A 23,750-nucleotide genomic window follows, 5' to 3' on the forward strand; every position below is an offset into this window, starting at 1 on the left:
AAATGGGCAGTCGGACATCCCTCTCACAATGAGGACTGCTGGCTCCCAACCACTCACTTGCCTGCCAGCCTGATCACCCCCTAACCACTCCCCTGCCAGCCTGATCTCCCCCTAACCACTCCCCTGCCAGCCTGATCGATGCCTAACGGCTCCCCTGCCTGCCTGGTCACCCCTAACTGTCCTCCCCTGCAGGCCTGGTTGCCCCCAATTGTCCTTCCCTGCTGGCCTGGTCACTTCTAACTTCCTTCCCTTGCCAGCCTGATCACCCCTAACTGCCCTCCCCTGCAGGCCTGATTTCCCACAACTTCCCTTCCCTAATGGCCCAGTCACCCCTAATTGCCCTCCCTTGCCAGCCTGGTCACCCCTAACTGCCCTCCCCTGCAGGCCTGATTTCCCACAACGTCCCTTCCCTAATGGCCCAGTCACCCCTAATTGCCCTCCCTTGCCAGCCTGGTCCCCCCCAACTGCCCTCCCCTGCAGGCCTGATCACCCACAACTGCCCTCCCCTGCTGGCCATCTTGTGGCTGCCATCTTTGACCACATGGGAGTGGCCATCTTGTGTGTTGGAGTGATGGTCAATTTGCATATTACCTCTTTATTATATAGGATATTTCTTTGGCATGCTGAAGGCATGTATGTCTTATTTTGTAAACTCTCCTTATTTAGCTGTATTATGTTTTATAATATGTAAAAGAAGAATATTTAGGGAGCCATCATTACTCTTATACCCCCTGGAAGTTTGAAAGAAATTTTATAAATAATAACATCTCTTCTATAGAGAGCATTTATTCTATAGAATATGCTGAACTAGATATACCTTATACTATATATTATGTAATCTTCACCTCTGGCAACTAGAAAAATTATCTCCTTTTTTACAAATCTGTAAATTTATGCTCAGAAATGTTGAATAACTTGCTAAAGATCTTAAGCTCTAATAGCCAATATGATAGCCTGATTTTAAAAAATGAAATAAAATAAAACACAAAACTTGTTTTTGCTTCATTTTATACATACTACTTGAAATTCTGGAAGGGACTACAAGGTTTATGCTGCTTTTACTAATGACCAGCACAAATTTACTGTCATTTTTAATTTAATTTATTGAGATTATACTGGTTAACAAAAGTATACAGGTTTCGGGTGCACAATTATACAACACATCATCTGTATACCACTTCACCACTCCAAGTCGAGTCTCTGTCCATCACCATTTATTCCCCCCTTTACCCTCTTCTACCTTTCCCTCACCTCCCTTTCCCCGAGGCACCCACACTGTTGTCCACGCCCATGAGTTTTTTTATCTTTCTTTTCCTTTTGGGGGGCTTTTAAAACTCACCTCACCTCATTTGGACATGATTATATTATTATAGTTTAGTCACAGAAGGTACTAACTCCTAATATTATACTTGGCATATAAGTTGCAACACGAATCAATCAAAACCAGAAACTCTTCAACTACCATTCTTGGTGAGCAAGACTGAGCAGAAAAATAAGCATAATACATTAGCAGTATTATGGTACCAAACACTTTTTTGGAAGGTAGATTAAAAATGATAGAGTTAATGAATGTACATAATATAATGTGATATATTTACAGATTCTTTTTTTTTAATGGCATAGAGTATTAGGGAGAGATCTGCATTGGAAATTAAGATATTTGATTGCTAATCTCTGTCTGAAAATAATGTCAAGGAAAACAAACTTCACATTTAGTTTTGTTGTTTGCTGGTTGTTATTTTTTTTTTTTCTGTCGCATGAGACACTGTCCACCAAGCTTCTTTACAAATTTTAATACTAATATGTATTGCCCATTACACTCATTAGTGTGCTGTATATATTCCTGTTTTGGCAATTTTGATTCGCTAAATTAGTCCCCAGTGTCAGAGAGACTAGATAAAACATTAAGTAGCTTGTGCCAGTAAAATCTATATAGAAACCATTCTTGAGAGTTTTAAAACACCTCCTGATCTTTTCTTTTATATATTTGATTCTTTCTCACTTTCTATGGTCAAACTAATATATCCCCTCTGGATAAAATGGGAAATTTAAGACAAAAACATTGACAATAGAAAGCAAATTGTTAAGTGAGAGGAAATATTTTCAGAGATGTTGGTATCCTATTAATAGTGACAGCTGTTAATAGTTTTCACAGTCCAGGCGTTCTGACTGTTGGTGAGCAATTGGAAAATCAGAGGTAAGTGTGGCAGAAAGAAGGCAATGGCGGTCTCCCAAATCTTATCATTGAGTCATCACTTATTAGCCAACTTTTAATTAATTCAAATTACATATTTGAGTTATGTTTTGTAACTGTATATATTGAAAATTAAAAAAAGATTGATATATTTTGTTTTATTATATCAATTCTCTATAAAGGCAGGAAATTATCATTTCTGTGCCTGTGTGTTTCTAATTGAATATAGGCTGTGCAGCACTTTAAGAGAACATATTTTCATTTTAGATAGTGTGTAATTATATTTGACATTTCCAGATGTATGAATATGTCTAATGTACATAACCTCTCTGAGCTTCAGTTCTTTATTTGGGAATAAAGATAAAGTTTCATAGGTGTGTTACGAGGGCTAAATGAAAGAAAATTTAAAAGTCCTTAGTATTTCACTAAAATAAATACTGCTTTGATAAATCACAATTACTGTGAATATCCTTTCCAGAGGTTGAAATTAATTCCAACTAAGAGAAAAATAAAGAAAACAGCTCTTCTTAACATACGTTAAGTGCCACATAAGTAACTGAGCACTATTATTTATATTATTAAAATTAATTCTCAAAACATCCTTGAAACTTCATTTTTAAAATTCAATTTATTGGGTAACATTGGTTGATAACATTATATAAGTTTCAACTGCTGGTAGGGATGTAAATTGGTACAGCTACTATGGAAAACAGGAAGGGAGGTCTGCAAATTTAAGAATCCAGCTGTAATATAACCCAGTAATCCCTTTTCTTGATATCTATGCAAAATTTTGAAAATATTTATTTACAAATTTATATGTACCACTATGTTCATTGCAGCATTATTCATGGTAGTCAGCTTCATTTAAAACAGAGAAAACTGAAGCTTAAAGAAATTAACTCACTTAAAGTCACTAGTCCATTAAGTGGTCCATTTGGATTTTAATCCATATTTCTCTAACTGAAAAATCCATATACTTTCTGTATTAACAATTTACCCTAGAATGCCATAAATAAGAAATGAATAATGTTTTGATACCAAAAACTTTATCAATTAACTTTTCCTTTCTTGTCCAAATTATAGATGGCTAGCTAATGAATTGAAAGTGTGAGGTTATGCCCTGGCCGGCTTTGCTCAGTGGTTAAGGCATCAGCCTGTGGATCAAAGGGTTGCGGTTTTGATTCCTGGTCAAGGGCAAGTACTCAGTTCACCAGCCCCAGTAGGGGCACGTGTGGGAGGCAACCAATGGATGTATCTCTCTTATGTCAACGTTTCTCTCTCTCTCTCTCCCCCTGTTCCCTCCCTTCCGCTCTCTCTAGAAATCAATGGGAGAAATATCCTCAGGTGAGGAGTAAAAAAAAAAAAAAGAAAGAAAGTGTGAATTATTTGACATTTGTCATAAACCCCTACAGATATGAGTGTTACTATTTCTAAAATTGTTATTGAATGAGATTCAATGATGTCTCCTTTTTCTTGATATGTTTCTATGAATATTGGTATGAATGCGGGGATTTTAATATCCCCATCATTATTGAAATGATGAAATATAAGTTATTCAGATATCTCCAGGAAATACTCACCGAAAGTAATTATGAAAAGGAAAAAAGCATCTAAACAATCTTTCTGACCACTTATTGGGTCTTCCTGAGGAGTCTTTGCTTCATTCAGGACAAGAGAGGTTCTTAAAGGGTCCGGTGTCATGTTCCAAAGCCCAAATCATGGAGTAGTGCCCAAAATAAATTTAGAGTAATTATGAAGCCAAACTAGAAGTTTCCCACAACACAAATTGAACAATTTTCCTTTTCTCTAAGGTATAGACTTAAACCGAGAACAACTCTTTAAATTCATAAAGTAGAAAAAACAGAGCAGTATGATCAATAAAACACAGTGCTGTGGAGATATGATTTACAAAATTTTTCCACTGACCGACCTCAAATAAAGTTGAGCCAAAGAAGAGAGAATTCAATAAACATAGATAAAGTTGAAACAATTAAACTTTCAAAGTTATAGCATTACTAAGGGATATTTCCACCACTGAAACATTTGCCATTATTAAAAACAACAAAACACACCAGAAAAAAATGAAATAAATTAAAGCCTCTTAGTCTCTCTGAGGAACAAACTCTATGTATCCTGTAATATAGAGTTTCTCTGGCTTTAAGCTAATATTTTAAGAAGTTTTTTTTTTAATTATTTAGAAAAATATTTATTTTATTTACATGTCCTTTGTTATAAATGTACTCAATATAGATAATTTAGGCTAAGTATATGACTATATCTTGAAAAGTAGGAAAACACATTTTATAAAACAAAGATACTACTTACATAATATAAAGCCTAGAATTTGACATAAAATGGAGAACTGCACCTGATGGCAATATGTGACTCAGTAACAAACTCAACACCAATAACTAATAAGAAAAGTGTTTATTTTAAACTTACTATGACTACACTAGGCAATGGATTGTGTTTCAATAGCTTTGGAGGTAAGACTGTCCTAACTTGCATAAATGCAAAGAGAGTTCACAAGAGATTTCAGCACAGTATATGTGTTGGGTTGGGAAGAATGACTATAAGATTCTTATAGAACTCATACAATGGGTACTCAACCCAATGTGGAAATAAGAAAGGAGGTGATTTGGGGTGTCACTGAAATTTGCTACCTACAATACTAGTTGCATTCATTTACTTTATTTAATGCAAGCTTCACAATCTTTCTCAGAAAGATTACTATTACTAGTGATGAACAAAAACAACAACAACAAAAAGTGGCCACTGGTAGCCATGTTGACATGCTGCAAATATCTAACATGCCTCAAATGTGATGATCGGGTTCTAGATCAACATAAGGCATGTGGTTTGTATAGAGGAGGTAGGGGGTGGTGGGGTGGAGAGGACAGATACACCATGATGGGAGAGGTCAGCATGCACAAAAGTGGAAGAACAGGGCTAAGATTCATTTGTCTAGAATGCCTCACAGAGATTCCTCCTTATTTTTGTCATTGTTTCTATGTGATTCTCTTGGTGCTAAATTCATTCATTATTATTTAAATTGGATATTGGTTTTTCACACAGGGGCACCATATTAAGCCCAAAGGTTTTCAGCTCAGTGGTTAGGGAACATCTTTTTCATTGAACAAAAACTTGTGTGGCTTATATTAAATGCTAAACATTTTTCCAAATGCTTCACGTATATTAACTCATTTAATGTTCATAATAACCTTATGAGATAGGCTTGTATACAGAGGAATAAACTGTATTTATAGAAGAAGCTCAAAGGGACTGATTTTCAGAACTAGTAAGTGGCTTGGATTTAGCCTAGATATCATCACTATTCCTTATGAAAATATCTATGGTAATATCATTTGTTTTATTTTTAAAAATTGAAACTTAATATTTTAAAAACACAACAAACTGGCTGGTGTGGCTCAGTTGATGGGAGTGCCCTCCCATAAATCAAAAGGTAGTTGGTTTGATCCCTGGTCTGACACATTCAAGAAGCAACTGGTCTCTCTCTCTCTCTCTTTCTCAATATCAATTAAAATTTAAAAAAAAATAAGTAAAAACACATACAAATAAAGACATTAAACTGTTAAGACCAGCTTTATTGGAGTTATTAAGTATTCCTGGAGATCATTCATCTCACTCTTTAACTGAAAGAACATTTTAAATAATAATGATAATAATAATATGAAGATTTTAAAAATATAAAAGGAAATAGGTCGCATAGGAATAAAGGTCATACAAATGGCAGATAGGTATGCTGAAATGTCATAAAATAACTCAGATGTAATCAGCCTCAGGTCTAAGTGTTTTCTACTTAAATTATTTTCTGCCTCTTTCTCCCCTCTTTCCCTAGCATCTCAGGTTGCTGGTGGCAATGGAATTAGTGTTTCTGACTACCAATGAAGTGCAGCAGGAGTTGATAAAGCTGCGTGTTCACAAAATTGTTAAGTGGCTAAGGACAAAAGTCACTTTTTACTTAACAATGTAGTATCTTTCTCATTTTTTTAGGATTCTCAATGTGATTAAACATTTACACAGAATGGGAAACATTTAGGGACTGGAGCAATAGCACAAAGCTGGTTCTCATTGGGAAGAAACTTTGTGGACACGTCTCTGAAACTTCACAGGGTGTATTTGGGGTCAGAAACGTCTGGGAACAAATCCCGGACCTGCCACTTCAAGATTTGTGATGGTTTGTTCCTCGTGCTTTCTCCTATCGATCTGGCAGGAGAAAAACAAAAAATAGCAACTGAAGAATGAGAAACCATACAGAAGTAAGAGAGTTTATTCTCCTGGGACTGTCAGATGACCCAAAGCTTCAGGTGGTGATCTTTGTCTTTCTGCTCATCACCTACATGTTGAGCATCACTGGGAACCTGACCATTATCGCCCTTACCCTGCTGGATTCCCACCTCCAGGTCCCCATGTATTTCTTCCTCAGAAATTTCTCCTTATTAGAGATTTCATTCACAACTGTCAGTATTCCCAAGTTCCTGGCCACTATTATTTCAGGAGATAAAACCATTTCCTTTAATGATTGCATTGCTCAGTTATTTTTTTTCATTCTCTTGGGAGTCACTGAGTTTTACCTTCTGGCTGCCATGTCCTATGATCGTTATGTTGCCATCTGCAAACCTCTGCATTACATGACCATCATGAATCGAAGAATCTGTATACTCCTCGTCTTCTCTTCGTGGCTAGTTTCATTCTTAATCATCTTCCCTGCACTCATCTTGCTCTTAAACCTGGATTACTGCAGGTCAAATATTATTGATCATTTTACCTGTGATTATTTTCCCCTGCTGCAACTTTCTTGTTCAGACACAAAATTCCTAGAGATAATGGGGTTTGCCTGTGCTGTGTTTACTCTAATGTTCACTCTGGCACTGATATTTCTATCCTACATATATATCATCAGAACAATTTTAAGAATTCCCTCGACTAGTCAGAGGATAAAGGCCTTTTCTACGTGTTCATCTCACATGATTGTCATCTCTATCTCTTATGGCAGCTGCATTTTTATGTATATCAAACCTTCAGCAAAGGAGAGGGTGTCTTTGAGCAAGGGAGTTGCTGTGCTAAACACCTCAGTAGCTCCCATGCTGAACCCCTTTATTTACAGCTTAAGGAATCAGCAAGTCAAGCAAGCCTTCATGGACATGGCAAGGAAGACTATTCTTCACAAGCAAATGAAATAATGTGGTGTTAGGAATTTGAGAACATTGCGGGAAATATTTAAAATGTAAACATGAAATTTCAGTAGCTTCTACACATCACAATAAACTCCCTGTCATCCTTTTTATTTCTAACAATTCTGTTTGTTTTATATATTTCCCATTTAATTTAAACTATTTTTCTTATGTCATTCTGACTCTCATTCTTCTGAACACTGTCACAACTTTCTTAAAATTTATTTATTTTCAAAAATTTTTCTTTATTTTATTGTTGACACTGTTGCAGATGTCCCCATTTCCCCCCCTCTCTATCCCTCTACCCAGCCCCCAACCCCCTTCCCTCGGGCCATCACCACAGTGTTGTCTGTGTCCATGGGTTGTGCATATATGTTCTTTGGTGAACCCCTTCACTTTCTTTCATCCAGTAAATTTATTTTTTAATTTGTGGATAGTTGGTATACATCTTACATTGTTTCTATTAGTTTCAGGTATACAATATTACAGCTTATTAAATAATAATTATTTTTTAAAGTAAAATTATATTTTGAGTTTTGTGTAGGAAAAAATAATCACTAGGAATGACAGCGATACTTATAAAATAGTTATATGATATTTTATTTACTACACATAGAAAATATAATTTTATTTTTAATTTATATTTGACAGATATTCTCTTAACTATATTACAGTTTCTCTGGGAAAATGTAAATACCTTATAATTTTTTAAAATATATTTTATTGAGTTTTTACAGAGAGGAAGGGAGAGGGATAGAGAGTTAGAACCATCGATCAGCTGCTTCCTGCACACTCCCTACTGGGGATGTGCCTGCAACCAAGGTACATGCCCTTGACCGGAATCAAACCTGGGACCTTTCACTCCACAGGCTGACTCTATATCCATTTAGCCAAACCGGTGAGGGCAGTGGTCGGCAAACTCATTAGTCAACAGAGCCAAATATCAACAGTACAATGATTAAAATTTCTTTTGAGAGCCAAATTTTTTAAACTTAAACTTCTTCTAATGCCACTTCTTCAATAGACTTGCCCAGGCCGTGGTATTTTGTGGAAGAGCCGCACTCAAGGGGCCAAAGAGCCACATGTGGCTCGTGAGCCGCAGTTTGCTGACCACAGGGTTAGGGCAATACCTTATAATTTATTGAAAATGTAAATGCTTTCATTTAAAAACTGAGAAACAGTACTTTTTTCCCACTTTAATAGAGTATGTCCATATAAATTATCTATCAAAAATAGCGGCCATTAGATACAGTAGGTCCTGGGGTTATGCTGCAATGTAACGCAATTTTCGCAGTAAGTCAGAACCCACCTACATAAGCACCTATGTCACTCACATGGAGCACATACACAGCAGTAATGAAGTGAAACAGTAAAAAAAAAATTAAAAGAAAGATAACAATTCCTGACCTTTACTTGTGGTAAATACAGTAAATAATAAAAAACATAAAGCACTTATTTACATATGTCGAAATGACAGAATTTTTTTTATAAATAAATGGGAAATAGTGATGTAACCACAAAACAACATACATCAATTCCAACGTAATCCAAAGACTGCCTATATATAGAATAAGTTTATTCTAATTCCATAGAAGGTAAATTCTACTTCTCTGAAGTTTTGGATTTGCTTAAATCTGAGTATATGTACAAATTATTTTATATCTAAACAAAATTATTTAAGTTTTATAGAGAGTTAAAAACCATAATAAGATATCACCACTTGCAAAAAATGAATTTTAGCAAGGTCATGGAGAAAAAGGAATCCTCATAAACATTTGGGGTGGGAATGTAAATTAAAATAGCCATCATGGAAAACAGTATGAAGGTTCCTCAAAAGTTAAAACTACCATATGATCCAGTAGTATTACTTTTTTGGGTATATAATTCCAGTAGCCAATGAAATTATATCTGAAAGAGGCATCAGCACCCCCAGTTTTATTGCAGCATTACTCATAAAGGACAAGATATAGAAATACCTATGCCCATCAACTAATAAATGGGTTAAAAATGGTTTATATATATAATAAAATATAATTCGGTCTTAAAAATAAGTAAATTCTGTCATATGCTACAACAGGATGTGAACTGGAAGACATTATAGTAAATGAAAGACCCAGAAAAATACTGCATAATCTCACTTATATGTGGAACCTTAAAAACTTGAACTCAGAGAGTAGAATGATAATTCACCAAGGGGAAGAGAGGATCAATTATGTGAGATGCATAAGTTCTGGAGATCTAATGTATTACATAGTATCTATAGTTACTAATAATTGTACTATGTACTTGAAATTTGCTAAAGGTATTCACACTGAAACACACTATAATCAAATTGTCAGAAACAAAATAAACAAACGAAAAGGCAGCAGGAAAAGAGGAAGACCAAATATGAGGTTAATTGACTCCCTTAAAGAAGTCAAAGGCATGAGTCCACAGGAGCTGAGTGGAGCTATTGAGGACAGGACATGGTAGATATTATTCATTCACAAGGTTACTCAGAGTCTGAGCTAACTTAATGGCACATAACACACATGCACTGTCATAGATTTGAGTTATATTTTTCTTCTATTTTCTACACACTCTCTTCTAGTTCCTCTCTTTCAATAAGTAATTCCCAAATAGACACGTCCCAGCCATGATTTAGTTCTACATTGATGGCTGTATTATTATTTTATTATATAAATTCACTATTGTATTTCTTACATTAAATACATGTTTAGTTATTTTTTAAATATATAACATTAAGTTACACCATATGTATTAATAACTTATATAATTATACTAGAGGCCCAGTGCACGGATTTGTGCATGGGTGTGGTCAGGCCATCCTGGCCCCAATCGGGGTGGATCAGGGCCTGGCCTGTTGGGAGGAGGAGATGGAGGGAGGTTGGCTGCCCGGCCCACTCCAATTGGGGCCCAATCAGGGCCTGGCTGGCTGCGGGGAGAGGCCATGGGCGATTAGCTGGCAGGCACTGCTCCTAATTGGGTTGGGGTGGCGATGGGGGGCGAGGCTGGCTATGGGTGGTGGGCCGGCTGGTCCCACCCTTGATTGCTGTGGGGGGACAATTGGGGTGGAACTGGCTGGGGGAGGGGCTGTGGGCTGATTGGGGTGGTGGGGGCTGATCAGGGGTGGGGCCCGCGATGGGGAGGGACTGTGGGTGGTAGGCTAACCAGCCCCACCCCCAAATGGGGTGAGGGGACTGATTGGGGGCCAGCGGCCTGGGGGAGGGGCTATGGGTGGTTGGCCAGACAGCCCTGCCCCTGATTAGAGAGGGGGGGGACGATTGAGGGCAGAGCTGGCTGAGGGGAGGGGCTGCATGCTGATTGGGGTGGAGAGGGCCCATTGGGGGCTGGGCCAGCCTGGGGGAGGGGCTGCAGGAGGTTGGCCAACAGCCCCACCCCCTGTTGGGGTTGGGGGGAGTGATAGGGGCGTGGCTGGCTGGGGGAAAGGGCCACAGGGGGTTGGCCAGCCAGCCCCACCACCAGATCTGGCGGGTTTACTGGCTGCAGTGGGCATCATAGCCACCAGTAATTCCGGTCGTTATGGTGTTCTGGTCGCTGGCTTTTTATATATATAGATAACAAATGCATGGCTTATTATTAACTGATTACATATAATATAATTTTTATAATCAAAATATTTTGGAAACATGAAGAACAATAAATAATGATTATTCCACTTAACATAAAATACTCATTGTGTTTTACCAAATAAATAATATTAACTAAAAAATAATAATTCACTTAATGGAATTTGAAATAAACAAAATGAGTATTTTGTAATATGTCTCATTAGAATGTTAAAAATATGATAAATAAATGTAAAGACCAAGATGAGAAAAATGGACAAAATTAACTGCAATTAATTATTGCTGTTTATAATGAGGGTTAATTTAGTTAACCTATGTAATCACATTAAAAACTGTGAGAAAATAATTGTGAGCACAATATGTGTATTATAATAGTTATTATTTAACTTAGAATTATGAAATAATATTGTTTCTTGATGCCCCAACACTAAAAAAGCCAAAGGGTAAATAAAAGAATATATGTAGAAAACTTTTATATTTCAAGATTATTTAATATAAATAAGGAGTTGTATTTTTGTAAGAAAGTGGAGTTCAAAACTATTTTATCACTCATGAAATAGTAAGCAATTGTGATTAATGGAAGTAATTGTTTTCTAAAAGTCGACATTTTAGGTCCTCTGTGGGATACAAAGATGAACATAACCATTGGCTAAGAGAAGAGTTAGGCTATTGAAAAATCCAAGGAGGATTTCCAGAAATCCCTCATGGTCTATAATGTAGCCAAGACGTGGCTTGGACTTTGTCTTGTTCCCAAGAGATCAATGCATAACTTCCTTCTGAGGTCAAGACAAGTGGACTTGAAATATCTGAACTACAGTGCCACTAGAAGCCAGATCCTAGTTTAAGAATCTATACTCATAATACCCATTGTTGTCATATCTCTCTCAATTCTCTTTTTTCTAATGTATTATTTTTCTTTTTTTGCTAATCCTCACTTGAGGATATTTTTTTCCCATTGCTTTTCAGAGGAAGTGGAAGGAAGGGAGTGAGGAGGTTGAGAGAGACACACCAACTGGTTACCTCCTGCATGCATCCCAACCAGGGGCAGGGAGCGAACCCACCACCCAGGTTCATGGCCTTGACTGGGAATCAAACCTGCAACCCTTTGGTGCTCAGGCCAGCACCCTGCCCACTGAGAAACACTAACCAGGGCTCTCTGTTCTCTTTTTAAATGTTGCTTTCTTAAACTCCTAGATCAACGTTATTGAAGAGGACTATTGTATATTTCCACATCTTCAGGTTTCTGACTTTCCATTTCTACTTGCTGAGCTATTTCCTTTGAGCCATCATAAAATGGAGAAAGAAATAAAATAAAATTTGATTAGGAATTTGCTAGTGGCTGGCAGAGAAGTGATGGTTTTACATTCTATCCTTCATGGCAGAAATTTGACTATCTAAAATATGAAGGAGGTAACTGTCACAATTTTAGCAAACTGCATTTACAGCATGGTCTATCCAAATAGCTGCGAATTAACTGAATAGGTTAGGATGAGTGGGGGAGTGCTTTTTATATATAGTTCTAAAATATCTTTATGGGTCAGAGGTCTCATGTAAAAGACAAATGTGGGGCCAAATTATAAAAGAATGAAACATTTTTTTCATAAACTTTATTAACTCAGAAAAAATGATGTTCAAAGCGAAAATACACTGGCTACAATCTGAGTGACAGAGCGCTAAGATCTGAGGCAAGTAGTATTTTTCCAATTTGTACTTCAGTGAAAAATGAAAAATAGATAGAGAAATACAGCATATTCCTTTAAGCTCAAAAATAAAAAATTCTCCTATATATATTTCCATAAAGTCATAGAAGATGTCAAACATTAATGATTTTTATGGAATTATAAGTGAACATGTTCACTATTTGTTAAACAAAATAGATTACTTATTCTATCTTAATGAAAATATACATATTATTACATAATATGTGCAGAATGTTTTCATATCATCTTGATAATTACACTATAAAATTAATGTTAAAGATAAAAATGAATAATGTAATAAAATAATTAATTATTTTCTAAGAAAATTATTAATTGATTTCTTATAGAAAATGTAACGGGTTGTTATTTTAGTCTTCTAAGTTTCACCTTTACATTTTGATAGAATTAAGATCATTCTTTTCTGTTTTTAGGTGGCAGTACCCTCTAATAAATACATGACAGGAAAAAAAGAACGTGCATATTTCATATGATTGGTTCAAGAAAAATGTAAGATTTGCAAAAAGTATTAATTTTATTTACCATATCTCAATGATGTGATTTGTTGAATGAATTGTTCCTAACTTCTCCTAGATTTAAAATAAGATACCTAGATTTAAAATAAAAGAACTAGTACATAAAGCAGAACTCATAAATATGTATTAAGACATAATGCAAACAAGCCAGCCAAAAGAAAATAAAATCTGCACAGATTATAAAAAATGTTTTAGAATTTAGTGATGATGATATTGATCATGATGAATCATATCTCTCATCGCCTCTCTTTAATACTTTTTCCACCTAAATATCTTTAAAAGAATAGAAAGAGAGAGACAGAGAAATGAACCACACGGTGGTCACAGAGTTTGTCCTCTTAGGCCTTTCTGATGATTTTGACCTTCAGATTATGATTTTTCTTCTTTTATTTATCACATATATACTAAGTGTCGCTGGAAACCTGATTATCATCACCCTAACCTTGGTGGACTCCCATCTACAGACGCCTATGTATTTCTTCCTCCGGAACTTCTCTTTCTTAGAAATCTCATTTACAACTGTATGTATCCCTAGATTTCTGGGGGCAATTATCACCAGGGATAAGACTATTTCCTATAATAACTGTGCAGCCCAACTATTTTTCTTTATTTTCATGGGGGTGACTGAATTTTACCTTCTAACTGCCATGTCCTATGACCGCTATGTTGCCATCTGCAAGCCCCTGCATTATACAATCATCATGAACAGGAAACTCTGCACCCTGCTTGTGCTGTGTGCGTGGCTGGGAGGGTTTATGACCATTTTCCCTCCCCTTATGCTTCTCCTCCAGCTGGATTACTGTGCTTCCAATATCATTGATCACTTTGTATGTGACTATTTCCCCCTTTTACAACTGTCTTGCTCAGATACATGGCTCCTAGAAGCAATTGGTTTTTACTTTGCTTTGGTTACTTTGCTATTCACTTTGGCGTTGGTGATTTTATCGTATATGTACATTATCAGGACTATTTTGAGAATCCCATCTGCCAGTCAGAGAAAAAAGGCTTTCTCCACTTGTTCCTCTCATTTGATTGTCATTTCCATTTCTTATGGAAGCTGCATGTTCATGTATGCTAATCCCTCTGCAAAAGAAAAGGCATCATTGATCAAGGGAGTAGCTATTCTAAATACCTCTGTTGCCCCCATGCTCAACCCCTTCATCTACACCCTGAGAAACCAGCAAGTAAAACAAGCCTTCAAAGACGTGGTCCATAAAGTAGTATTTTCTACAAGTAAATGATTTGATATTTTTGTCAGAAATAAAGGGCACTCTCAAAGAAAATTACATGAAATCTTGAAATTCCTAAACATCTATGTAAGTATGCATTTTCTCCAAAGTCTCTTTATATGCCATATTATAGTTAATAATTTCCCATTTCTTCCACTTCCATACTGTTTCTCCAATACATTCTTAATTGACTTATTTAAAAATATACTTAAGTTTATTTCTTCTACTGAATGTTCTGGAAATGAAATATATTTCTTTGAGATATATTCTAGAGTGTAATGTAAAAAAAAATAGGTCTAATTCTGTTAACATCAGTCCCTAAAAGATGCATATAATATCACATTGTATATTAAAAGTTGAGTTTCCAAAATAGTGTGTAACTTCTTGTGTGTTATCAAGACATTGATACTTTTTTAACATTTAAAGGATCTAAATGTTCTGATATTATTGCACATTAAATGAGGTTCTATGAGGTAATATGTACTTGTGCATTGCACTTTACATGCAGTGCTTTATACTTTCTGAAAATTAGTTCATATTTTCAAGATAAGTAGTGATCATAATGTTCAGTTTTATTTACAGAATTTCTATGTTTCTAGCATTTTAGAGAATATTTTCATTAAAAACATTCAGAATAGATGCAAAAAAACCTAAAACACGTGCTGCTGTCCTGAGCTCAATCAGCAGCTTTATAACAGTTGTTTTGAATTATTTGTTAGGTGTTCATTTTCCTCCATTTTTTAAAGGGTCTGTTTAATGGAGATTTGTTTTTGTTTCTTTGATTGGGACACTTATCTACACATTTGAAAAAGTCATCACCTCTCCCAGTCTTTTTAAACAGGGTTCATACAGGGGAAGACCATCACTATTCAGTCCACCTAGACTAGAGATTCTGGGGGCCTCTCTAACCTTTTCTGAGGATGAAGCATCTCAGACTTGTGTTTGGAGATTCTTAATGAGAAGGTTTTGCCCATGTAAAAAAATATATAGAAAGATGGCGCTCCTAATCTCTTGCTCTCTCTCTTTCTGTCTGCTGTAACTCAGCTCCTTGAAGCAATGGCATGCCGCCCAGCTCAGTATGTTCTCAGCAGCTTCCAGGCATCCTGAGATGTCAGGTCCCATGAGGGCTCCAAGATAGGCTAAAGGGACACCAGTCCTAGAACAGCCACTGAAAAGCCCAAACGTTGGACTCATGTTCCACTCTTCTCTTTTCTTCCTGGGGGAGGGGCCGCAAGCTGGATTGGCTTCAATCTGCTGCTGTAAATAGATCCTATGAAGCATAAAATTTTCTAAAAATCCTTTTATAGTGTCATAAAGCATACTTTCTTTACCTTAAATCATTCTAAATTAGTTGAATCTCTTTATGGCCTAGAGGATGGTCAGAGATTTGTAAACGTTCCTTGTACATTTGGAATTTATAGGTAATGATAATTGAGTGCCGTGTTCTATATAAGTCAACTAGGTTAAGTTTATTAACCATGTAATTTAAATTTCTACTTTTACTGTTTTTATCATTACTGAGATATTGAAATGTCCTTATACAGCTCTGGAGTGGTTTCTCTTTGTAGTTATGTCAATTTTTTTATTTAAAAAAATGTTAACACTGTGATTTTGTGCAGACACAAATTTAAAACGGTTATATATTTTTAGTGACCATAACCTATCTTGTCATTATGAAAGAAACACCAATTTCTCTCTTTCTGAAGTGTACTTTCATCAGTAACATCTACATTGACTATTGATATAACTATACTAGCTTTTAAAAAAATAATGTACACATCACTTATATTTTATTGTTTCAATCACTTACTTTTGAGTGGATACTAGCATATTTTACAGAACATCTGCGACTAAGTATATACTTGTATTTATCGGTTAACTTGTTATGAGGGACTCCCAATAAGGCCATATATGTGGATAGAGGAAGAGAATGTAAATTCAGGAGAAATTCCTTTTAAAGGAGCCTGAATCATCTGTTCATAAGCCTTCCTCGTGCCTTCTGGACCTGCTCAAATCTGATCTCTTAAGTACTATCTCCCTTTGATGACAGATTGCTGCTATGATAGAATGACCAGCATTATAACTCAGAGGGCCCAATAACATTCAACTCATTAGAGCAAGCTCAAATCTAATCGTCAATTGATGATGTCCTATGGTTTGACCTTTAGTCTCTACTAGGTCCCTGTAGTAAGCCAGAAAGTGCTGTTGAAAAGAAGAGTGAATATCTGCAATACCTTGCTCCATAGTCACAGTCTGTGCTATTAATCTTCCCATAGTGGCACAGCACAAGTGCCATATAGCATCGCTGTTTGTCATTGACACTTCAAGTAGCATTAGAATTTCTTGATCACTTGTGTCAAGTGGAAGAACAGTAACACTAAAATCAATACTAAATGTTATATGGAAAGTCAAGCATACAGTAATAATTAAGTAATATTGGAAAACAAGCAATATGAGAGGGATAACCATAGAGATATTAAAATATAATATAAAGCTTCTATAATTAAACCATGCACTTAGGCATGAAGAGTGAGAAATTAATGTAGTAAAAATATAAGTGGTGTGTTTTGAGTATAACTGTTTAAATAGTTTTAACTTTTAAAATTTTCTTATTGTTTCACATATTCCACAGACAAAATTAAATGACCAAGAATGAGAAAAACCTCTATGTATGTGAACATAATCCTACATAATAAAGAGCTAATATGCAAATGGTCATCATGCCCTCACACCATCACGCCATAATGGCCCAGACACTCAACACTGGGGAGAGAGGAATGGGGACCATCAGGCACAAATGAGCTCATGGTAAAGGAATGGGGACCAGCCAGGCTGTGGCCTGGGAGAGGGACAAGCCACCCAACCCATAGTCCCAGGCGCCAGCGGCTGCGCCTACACCTGCGGCTAGGGAAAGGGACAAGCCACACACCCCATGGTCCTGGGCGACAGCGGTTGTGCCTGCACCTGTGGCCCAGGAGAGGGACAAGCTGCATGCCCCATGGTCCCAGGCACTTGGGGTTGCGGCCCAGGCAGAGCCGCCCACCCACAGGCCCCTGCGGCTGCGGCTGGCCCCAGGTGAAGCCAGCCTGGGTCCTGGGTACCAGCGACTGGCCAGAGGAGGGAATCCTGGGTCCCAGATGCGGAGCGAGACAGAGGTGGTTAAGGGTGATCAGGCCAATAGGGAAGCAGTTAGGGGCAATCAGGCAGTCAGGCAGACTTGGTTAAGGGCAAATCAGGCAGGCAGAGGTGGTTAGGGGCAATCAGGCAGGCAGAAGGGTCAGGGGAGATCAGGCAGGCAGGCAGGTTAGCGGTTAGGAGCCAGTTGTCCCGGATTGTAAGAGGCAGTCAGACATCCCCCAAGGGGTATCTCATTGGAGAGAGTGCAGGCCGGGCTGAGGGACCCCCCACCCCATGCACAAATTTTATGCACCAGGCCTCTAGTTATAAACTAAATCAATAACTATGGGAAGAATAGAGAATTGATACAATTAATTGTTCAAGATAACATTTTGATAATTGGTCATAAGTAGTACAGACACTGCAAAAAGTGTTTTGTACTTAATTTAGTAGATTTTTAAAAATAATAATGGGAGTGTAACAATTCCCATTAAAAATATTCTGTGTGTGTGTTGTAGAATAGAATAATTGACTAGTAAATAGATTGTTGGAGTCAGATTTCTTAGTGCTGAGGAAAAGAGATTCAAATGTGGTATAAGAGAAAAAAATTATATGTTAATGTACTGGAATACGAAATGTCAATTTAAGACTATTATTTTTATAAATGCATTTTTCTCTGTTGCATGAAAATTCTAAAGAATAACAATAACCCAACAGCAAGGAGCCCACCAAGCATCCAGATCTTGGGCTGTAGATACCATTTTTTGCTAAAAAATCACCTCTGAGAACTACGGAAATGGCTGATAGACATGTAAAAAGATGTTCAATATCACTAATCAACAGGGGAATGCAATCAAAACCACAATGAAATATCACCTCTCACAGTCAGTATGGCTATCATCAAAAAGTCAACAAAGAACATGTTGGCTGTATGAAAGAAGGTGAAGGGATTAACCAAAGAACATATAGGCATTACCCATAGACACACATAATAGTATGGTTGATGGCCAGAGGGAAGGAGGGGGAGGCTGGGTGAAGGTGGATAGAGAACATGGAGAATTGGGGACATATATAATAGTGACAACAATAAAATTGTTAAAAAGCACATGTAGGCGAGGATGAAGAGAAAAGAGAGATCTTGTGCATTGTGATGGGATTGACAGTTGATGCTGCCACTATGTAAAACAGTATGGAGATTTCTCAAAAAACTAAAAATAGATCTTTCATATGACACAGCAATTCCACTTCTGGGTGTTTATCGAAAGGAAAAAAAACACTAATTTGAAAAGATTTATGCACCCCTATGTTCACTGAAGCATTGTTTACAATAGCCAAGATAGGTAAGCAATCTAGGTATCCACTAATAGGTGAATGAATAAAGATCATGTGGGATATTACTCAGCATAGAAAAGAATGGAATCTTGCCATTTCCAAGATGTATGGACCTAGGGGGTATTATGCTAAGTGAAATAAGTCAAACAGAGAAAGGCAAATACTGTATGGTTTTATTTATATGTGGAATCTAAAAAACAAAACAAATGAACAAACAAAACAAAACAAAAACACACTCATACAGAGACCAAAGAAAATGGTTACCAGATGGAAGGGGTAGGGATGGCAAAAAAAGGTTGAAGGGGAATATCCTAACTAATAAAAGAGTAATATGCAAATTAACCATCACTCCGTGACAAAATGGCGGTGCCCATAGCCACAAGATGGTGGCTCCCAGTCCTCTTAGCCCCGCTGGAGTCCCCAAGTCCGCCCAGCAGCAGCGGCAGTCCAGGGTGTCCGGCTGGGAGGTGCCAGCACCCGGCGCGATCCCCGGCCAGCAGCGGTAGCTTGGGCTGGGGTCTCAGATTGGCAGGGCCAAGCACTAAAGCCATGCGATCCCCCAGCCCCAGCAGCAGCTTGGGCTGGGGTCTCAGGCCGACAGGGCCTTGCACCCAAGCCACACAATCCCCCAGCCAAGGAGGCAGCATGGGCTGGGATCTCAGGCCAACAGGGCCTGGCACCCAAGCTGCAGGATCCTCTGGCCGAGGCATCAGCTTGGGCTGGGGTCTCAGACCTGCAGGGCCATGCAACCCCACCACGAGATCTTCAGGCCAGCGGAGGCAGCCTGGGCTGGGGCCGTGCACCCCCACCGTGCTATCCCTGGCCAGGCTGAGATGGCATCCTGGGCAGGGGTCTCAGCCTGGCTGGGCTGAGATGGTAGCTTGGGCTGGGGTCTCAGCCTGGCCAGGGCACGATCCCCTTCCAGTGGTGGCAGCCTGGGGTCTCAATCATTGAGTCACACCAGCCAGGCAGATATGGAGGAATCTTAAATGTTTCTTTTTTTATAATATATATTTTATTGATTTTTTACAGAGAGGAAGGGAAAGGAATAGAGAACTAGAAACATCTATGAGAGAGAGACATCGATCAGTTGCCTCCTGCACACTCCCCACTGGGTATGTGCCCCCAACCAAGGTACATGCCCTTGACCAGAATCGAACCTGGGACCCTTTAGTCTGCAGGCCAATGCTCCATCCACTGAGCCAAACCAGTTAGGACTGTCCAATATGCTAAAGAAAAAACCCTATCTAATAAAGAGGGAATATGCAAGGGAGGGCATTTGGGGGTGACCAAGATGTCAGGGGAGGGCAGTTGGGGATGATCGGGCTGGCAGGGGAGCATTTAGGCGTCTATCAGGCTGGCAGGGGAGTGTTAGGGGGTGATCAGGCTGGCAGGCAGAGCGGTTAGGGCAAATCAGGAAGGCAGGCAGGAGAGTAGTTGGGAGCCAGCAGTCCTAGATTGTGAAAGGGATGTCCAACTGCCTGTTTAGGCCCGATCCCATGGACCAAGAGGTCCCAGATTGGAGAGGGTGCAGGTTGGGCTGAGGGACACCCCCCCCCCTCCGTGCACGAATTTCGTGCACCGGGCCTCTAGTAGTCAATAATGTTGTGATAAGTGCATGGTTTTCAGAGAAGTCTTAAAATATTTAGATCCTTTAACCACTCTGATTTAATAAATTTTGTTTTTGGATTTTGAGCATGTTATGACAAAATATTATTTGTAATTTAATTTCTTCCTCCATTTTCTGTGAAGAGTGAAACCTGGTAGTTGAACTATGTATTTCTCTTTTAATCTTTCCCAGAGGACATGCTTAGAAATAGGAAGGGATGGAGAGAGATTGATGTGAGAGAGAAACATAAATCAGTTGCCTTTCATATGTGCTCCGACTGGGGATCAAACCCAAAAACCAGGTATGTGCCCTGACTTGGAATCACAACCACAACCTTTCAGTGCAAGGACACTCCAACCAACTGAGCTCCTCTTGCCGGGTTGAACTATGTATTTCATTGGTTTAAAACCTAGTCTATTATGAACCAGGAGGTCACAGCTCAATTCCCAGTCAGAGCACATGCCCAGGTTGCAGTCATGGCATGCAGGAGGTAGCCAATCAATGATTCTCTCTCATCATTGATGTTTCTCTCTCTCCCTCCCTCTCCCTTTCTCTCTGAAATCAATAAAAATATACTTAAAAAATAAAACCTAGTCACGGATCAACCTGATAATTACTTGGACATAACTGGATACAATATTAAAAAGCAGATGTCCTACTAGTATGTGGACAGAAGTGTAATGGGTATAAGTCAGTCTAAAGCTAGAAAGCTATTAGGAACTAGTAATAAAAAAATAAAAGTAGAAAATAAGAGAGTGAGAGAGTGATCAAGGAAGAGAGGCAGGCAATTTCAGTATCTAAGAGACTGAGAAAAGATATTATGGAAAAGAAACATGTCTAATAGACTTTTTCTAATGAAATGAGGTGTTTTGTGAGATAGAAACTCACTCTCCTTTCCTCTAAGAAAATCAATAAAGGCTGCATTACTCACAAATATGAATGTGATGAAGATAAGATACGTAACCAACTTCTACCTGTGTCTGACTCTTTATATAAAAAATAATAATACCTCAAAGCTTATTTGTTATCTGTTTGGTAGGGAAATGAGAAAATTTAAGTGTATAATCAAGGCCTGGTAATCAATAAAATCTTAAAAAATATTGCTACATGTATTATTATTAAAAAGTTTAAGATACAAAATATAAATAGATTCAGTATTTGGATAAATATAAAGGCAAATGAAAAGAATTTCCATAAGTAGAAAATTAGTTTCACTATTTCTACTGAAATATGTTTAATAATTTTAATGACTATTTTAATGTATATCAATTATAAATTCAACACATCTTGATGTCTACGTATTGTCCTATGTTGTAACTAGTACTTAGTTCATCCTTTCCTTTCTTTTTCCTTCTACCCCAATTTCATATATTCTCATCTTTTACTCCTGGCATTACATGCACACATAGTTTATGTCCCTATTTATAACTATGAAGTAATAAGGATAACTTGATATACACAATTATACATGTGTATATCCTATATAATAAAGAGGTAATATGCAAGTTGACCATCACTCCAACACACAAGATGGCTGCCCCCATGTGGTCAAAGATGGCCGCCACAAGATGGCCAGCAGGGGAGGTCAGTTGTGGGCAATCAGGCCTACAGGAGAGGGACCAGGTCTGCAGGAGAGGGAAGTTAGGGGGGAAAGGGCCTGCAGGGGAGGGCAGTTGGGGGCAACCAGGCCTGCAGGGGAGGGCAGTTAGGGGGGAAAGGGCCTGCAGGAGAGGGCAGTTAGGGGGAAAAAGGCCTGCAGGGGAGGGTAGTTAGGGGGGAACAGGCCTGCAGAGGAGGGCAGTTAGGGGTGACCAGGCCAGCAGGGGAGGGCAGTTAGGGGCCATCAGGCTAGTAGGAGAGCAGTTAGGTTTCAATCAGGCTGGCAGGGGAGTGGTTAGGGGTGATCAGGCTGTCAGGCAAAAGCGGTTATGGGTAATCAGGCAGGCAGGCAAGCAGGTGAGCAGTTGGGAGCCAGCAGTCCTGGATTGTGAGAGGGATGTCCCAGATTGGAGAGGGTGCAGGCTGGGCTGAGGGACACCCCCCACCCCATGCACGAATTTCATGTACCGGGCCTCTAGTATAGTATATGAATATTATATTCTAGTTATAAAATTTATATCTCTCATTGCAGAAAGTGTGAAAATGAGCAAGTTAAAAATATCTAATGCCTGATTTCCAAATATTTATTTTCTTGGTTTATAAATATTCTCACAATAAAAAGATGCCATATTCACAAATATAGGCAAAGGAATTTAATGTTAGGATTTCATGAAAAAAAATTTGTTTGTTTTTTAAAATATTTTTATTGATTTCAGAGAGGAAAGAGAGGGAGAAAGATATGGTAACATCAATGATGAGAGAGAACCATTGACCAGCTGCCTCTTGCACACCCACACTGGGGATCAAGCCTGCAACCCAAGCATGTGCCCTGACTGGGAATCAAACCACGACCTCCTGTTTCATCGGTCAATGCTCAACCACTGAGCTACTCCGGCTGGGCATGAAAATAAATGATATGGTGAAGGAAAGTAGTCAAAAGCAATAAACACAACTCATAGCAAATATTGCTATGATATTAGTCATGGGCCATGGGAAGGGTTTCTGTCAATTCAGAGTCAATATTGGGATAAAACTCCTCATCAGTCTTTAACATGTTGTCCATTTCAGAAGACAATCAGGTCATACTAGAAATCCAATGCAGTGTTTTGTACCATTTCATCCTGGTACAGTAAAGAACTCTTCTTTAGTTTGCCAAAATTCAGTACCTGTAAGCACATGAACCTTCCTGAGGTTTACGTCCAGAATCTTTATGAGAAAAAAAAATAGACTCCTTGGACAATGTTAGAAGAGTCATATTATAAATCAAACTTACACACACTCAATATACATCTTGTTTATATATTTGCCTCATTTACCTCAACCATTTTGTTTTTTAATCTTTATCAATATTTATAAAAATGAATCATCTGTATCTGTTAATGATGCCTCTCCTTGGCACTCAGCTTACTTAATGAACTCCCCTGAGCCAATAAGAAAGACACAGATAAAATAAGTCTAGTTCCACTCGTATGACATATATAAAGAAGAACATTGCTATTTCCTTTTTTAAAAAACAACATTTGCAGGAAAACATCACAGTCTCTGAAGTATAAGGAAAATATATTTAGATTTTATAGATGTGTAGTCATAGAATTACAAAATATTTTTTGAAAGGTTTCCATAAATACAAAGAAAATCTTTAATAAATGTTT

The 23,750-nt window shown here is 38.0% G+C and overlaps 1 protein-coding gene across 5 annotated transcripts in view; it reads left to right on the forward strand.

The window, feature by feature from the left end:
• Positions 1-14,453, forward strand: part of LOC307101486 (olfactory receptor 6C3) — a gene marked incomplete at both ends in the record, with an annotated part of 66,122 nt that extends 51,669 nt beyond the window's left edge. Inside the window, 2 exons of one of the 5 annotated variants that reach the window (XM_079774479.1) lie at positions 6,457-7,338; positions 14,397-14,453. In XM_079774479.1, the coding sequence (XP_079630605.1) occupies positions 6,457-7,338; positions 14,397-14,453 (939 nt within the window). Of the gene's footprint in view, positions 1-6,456; positions 7,339-13,580 lie in introns of those variants that run through there. The other 4 variants (XM_079774480.1, XM_079774476.1, XM_079774477.1 and 1 more) reach the window with 4 other exon arrangements.
• Between the last annotated feature and the right edge of the window lie 9,297 nt (positions 14,454-23,750).

The sequence above is a fragment of the Cnephaeus nilssonii genome, assembly GCF_951640355.1.
Source record: "Cnephaeus nilssonii genome assembly, chromosome: 6".
NCBI lineage: Eukaryota > Metazoa > Chordata > Mammalia > Chiroptera > Vespertilionidae > Cnephaeus > Cnephaeus nilssonii.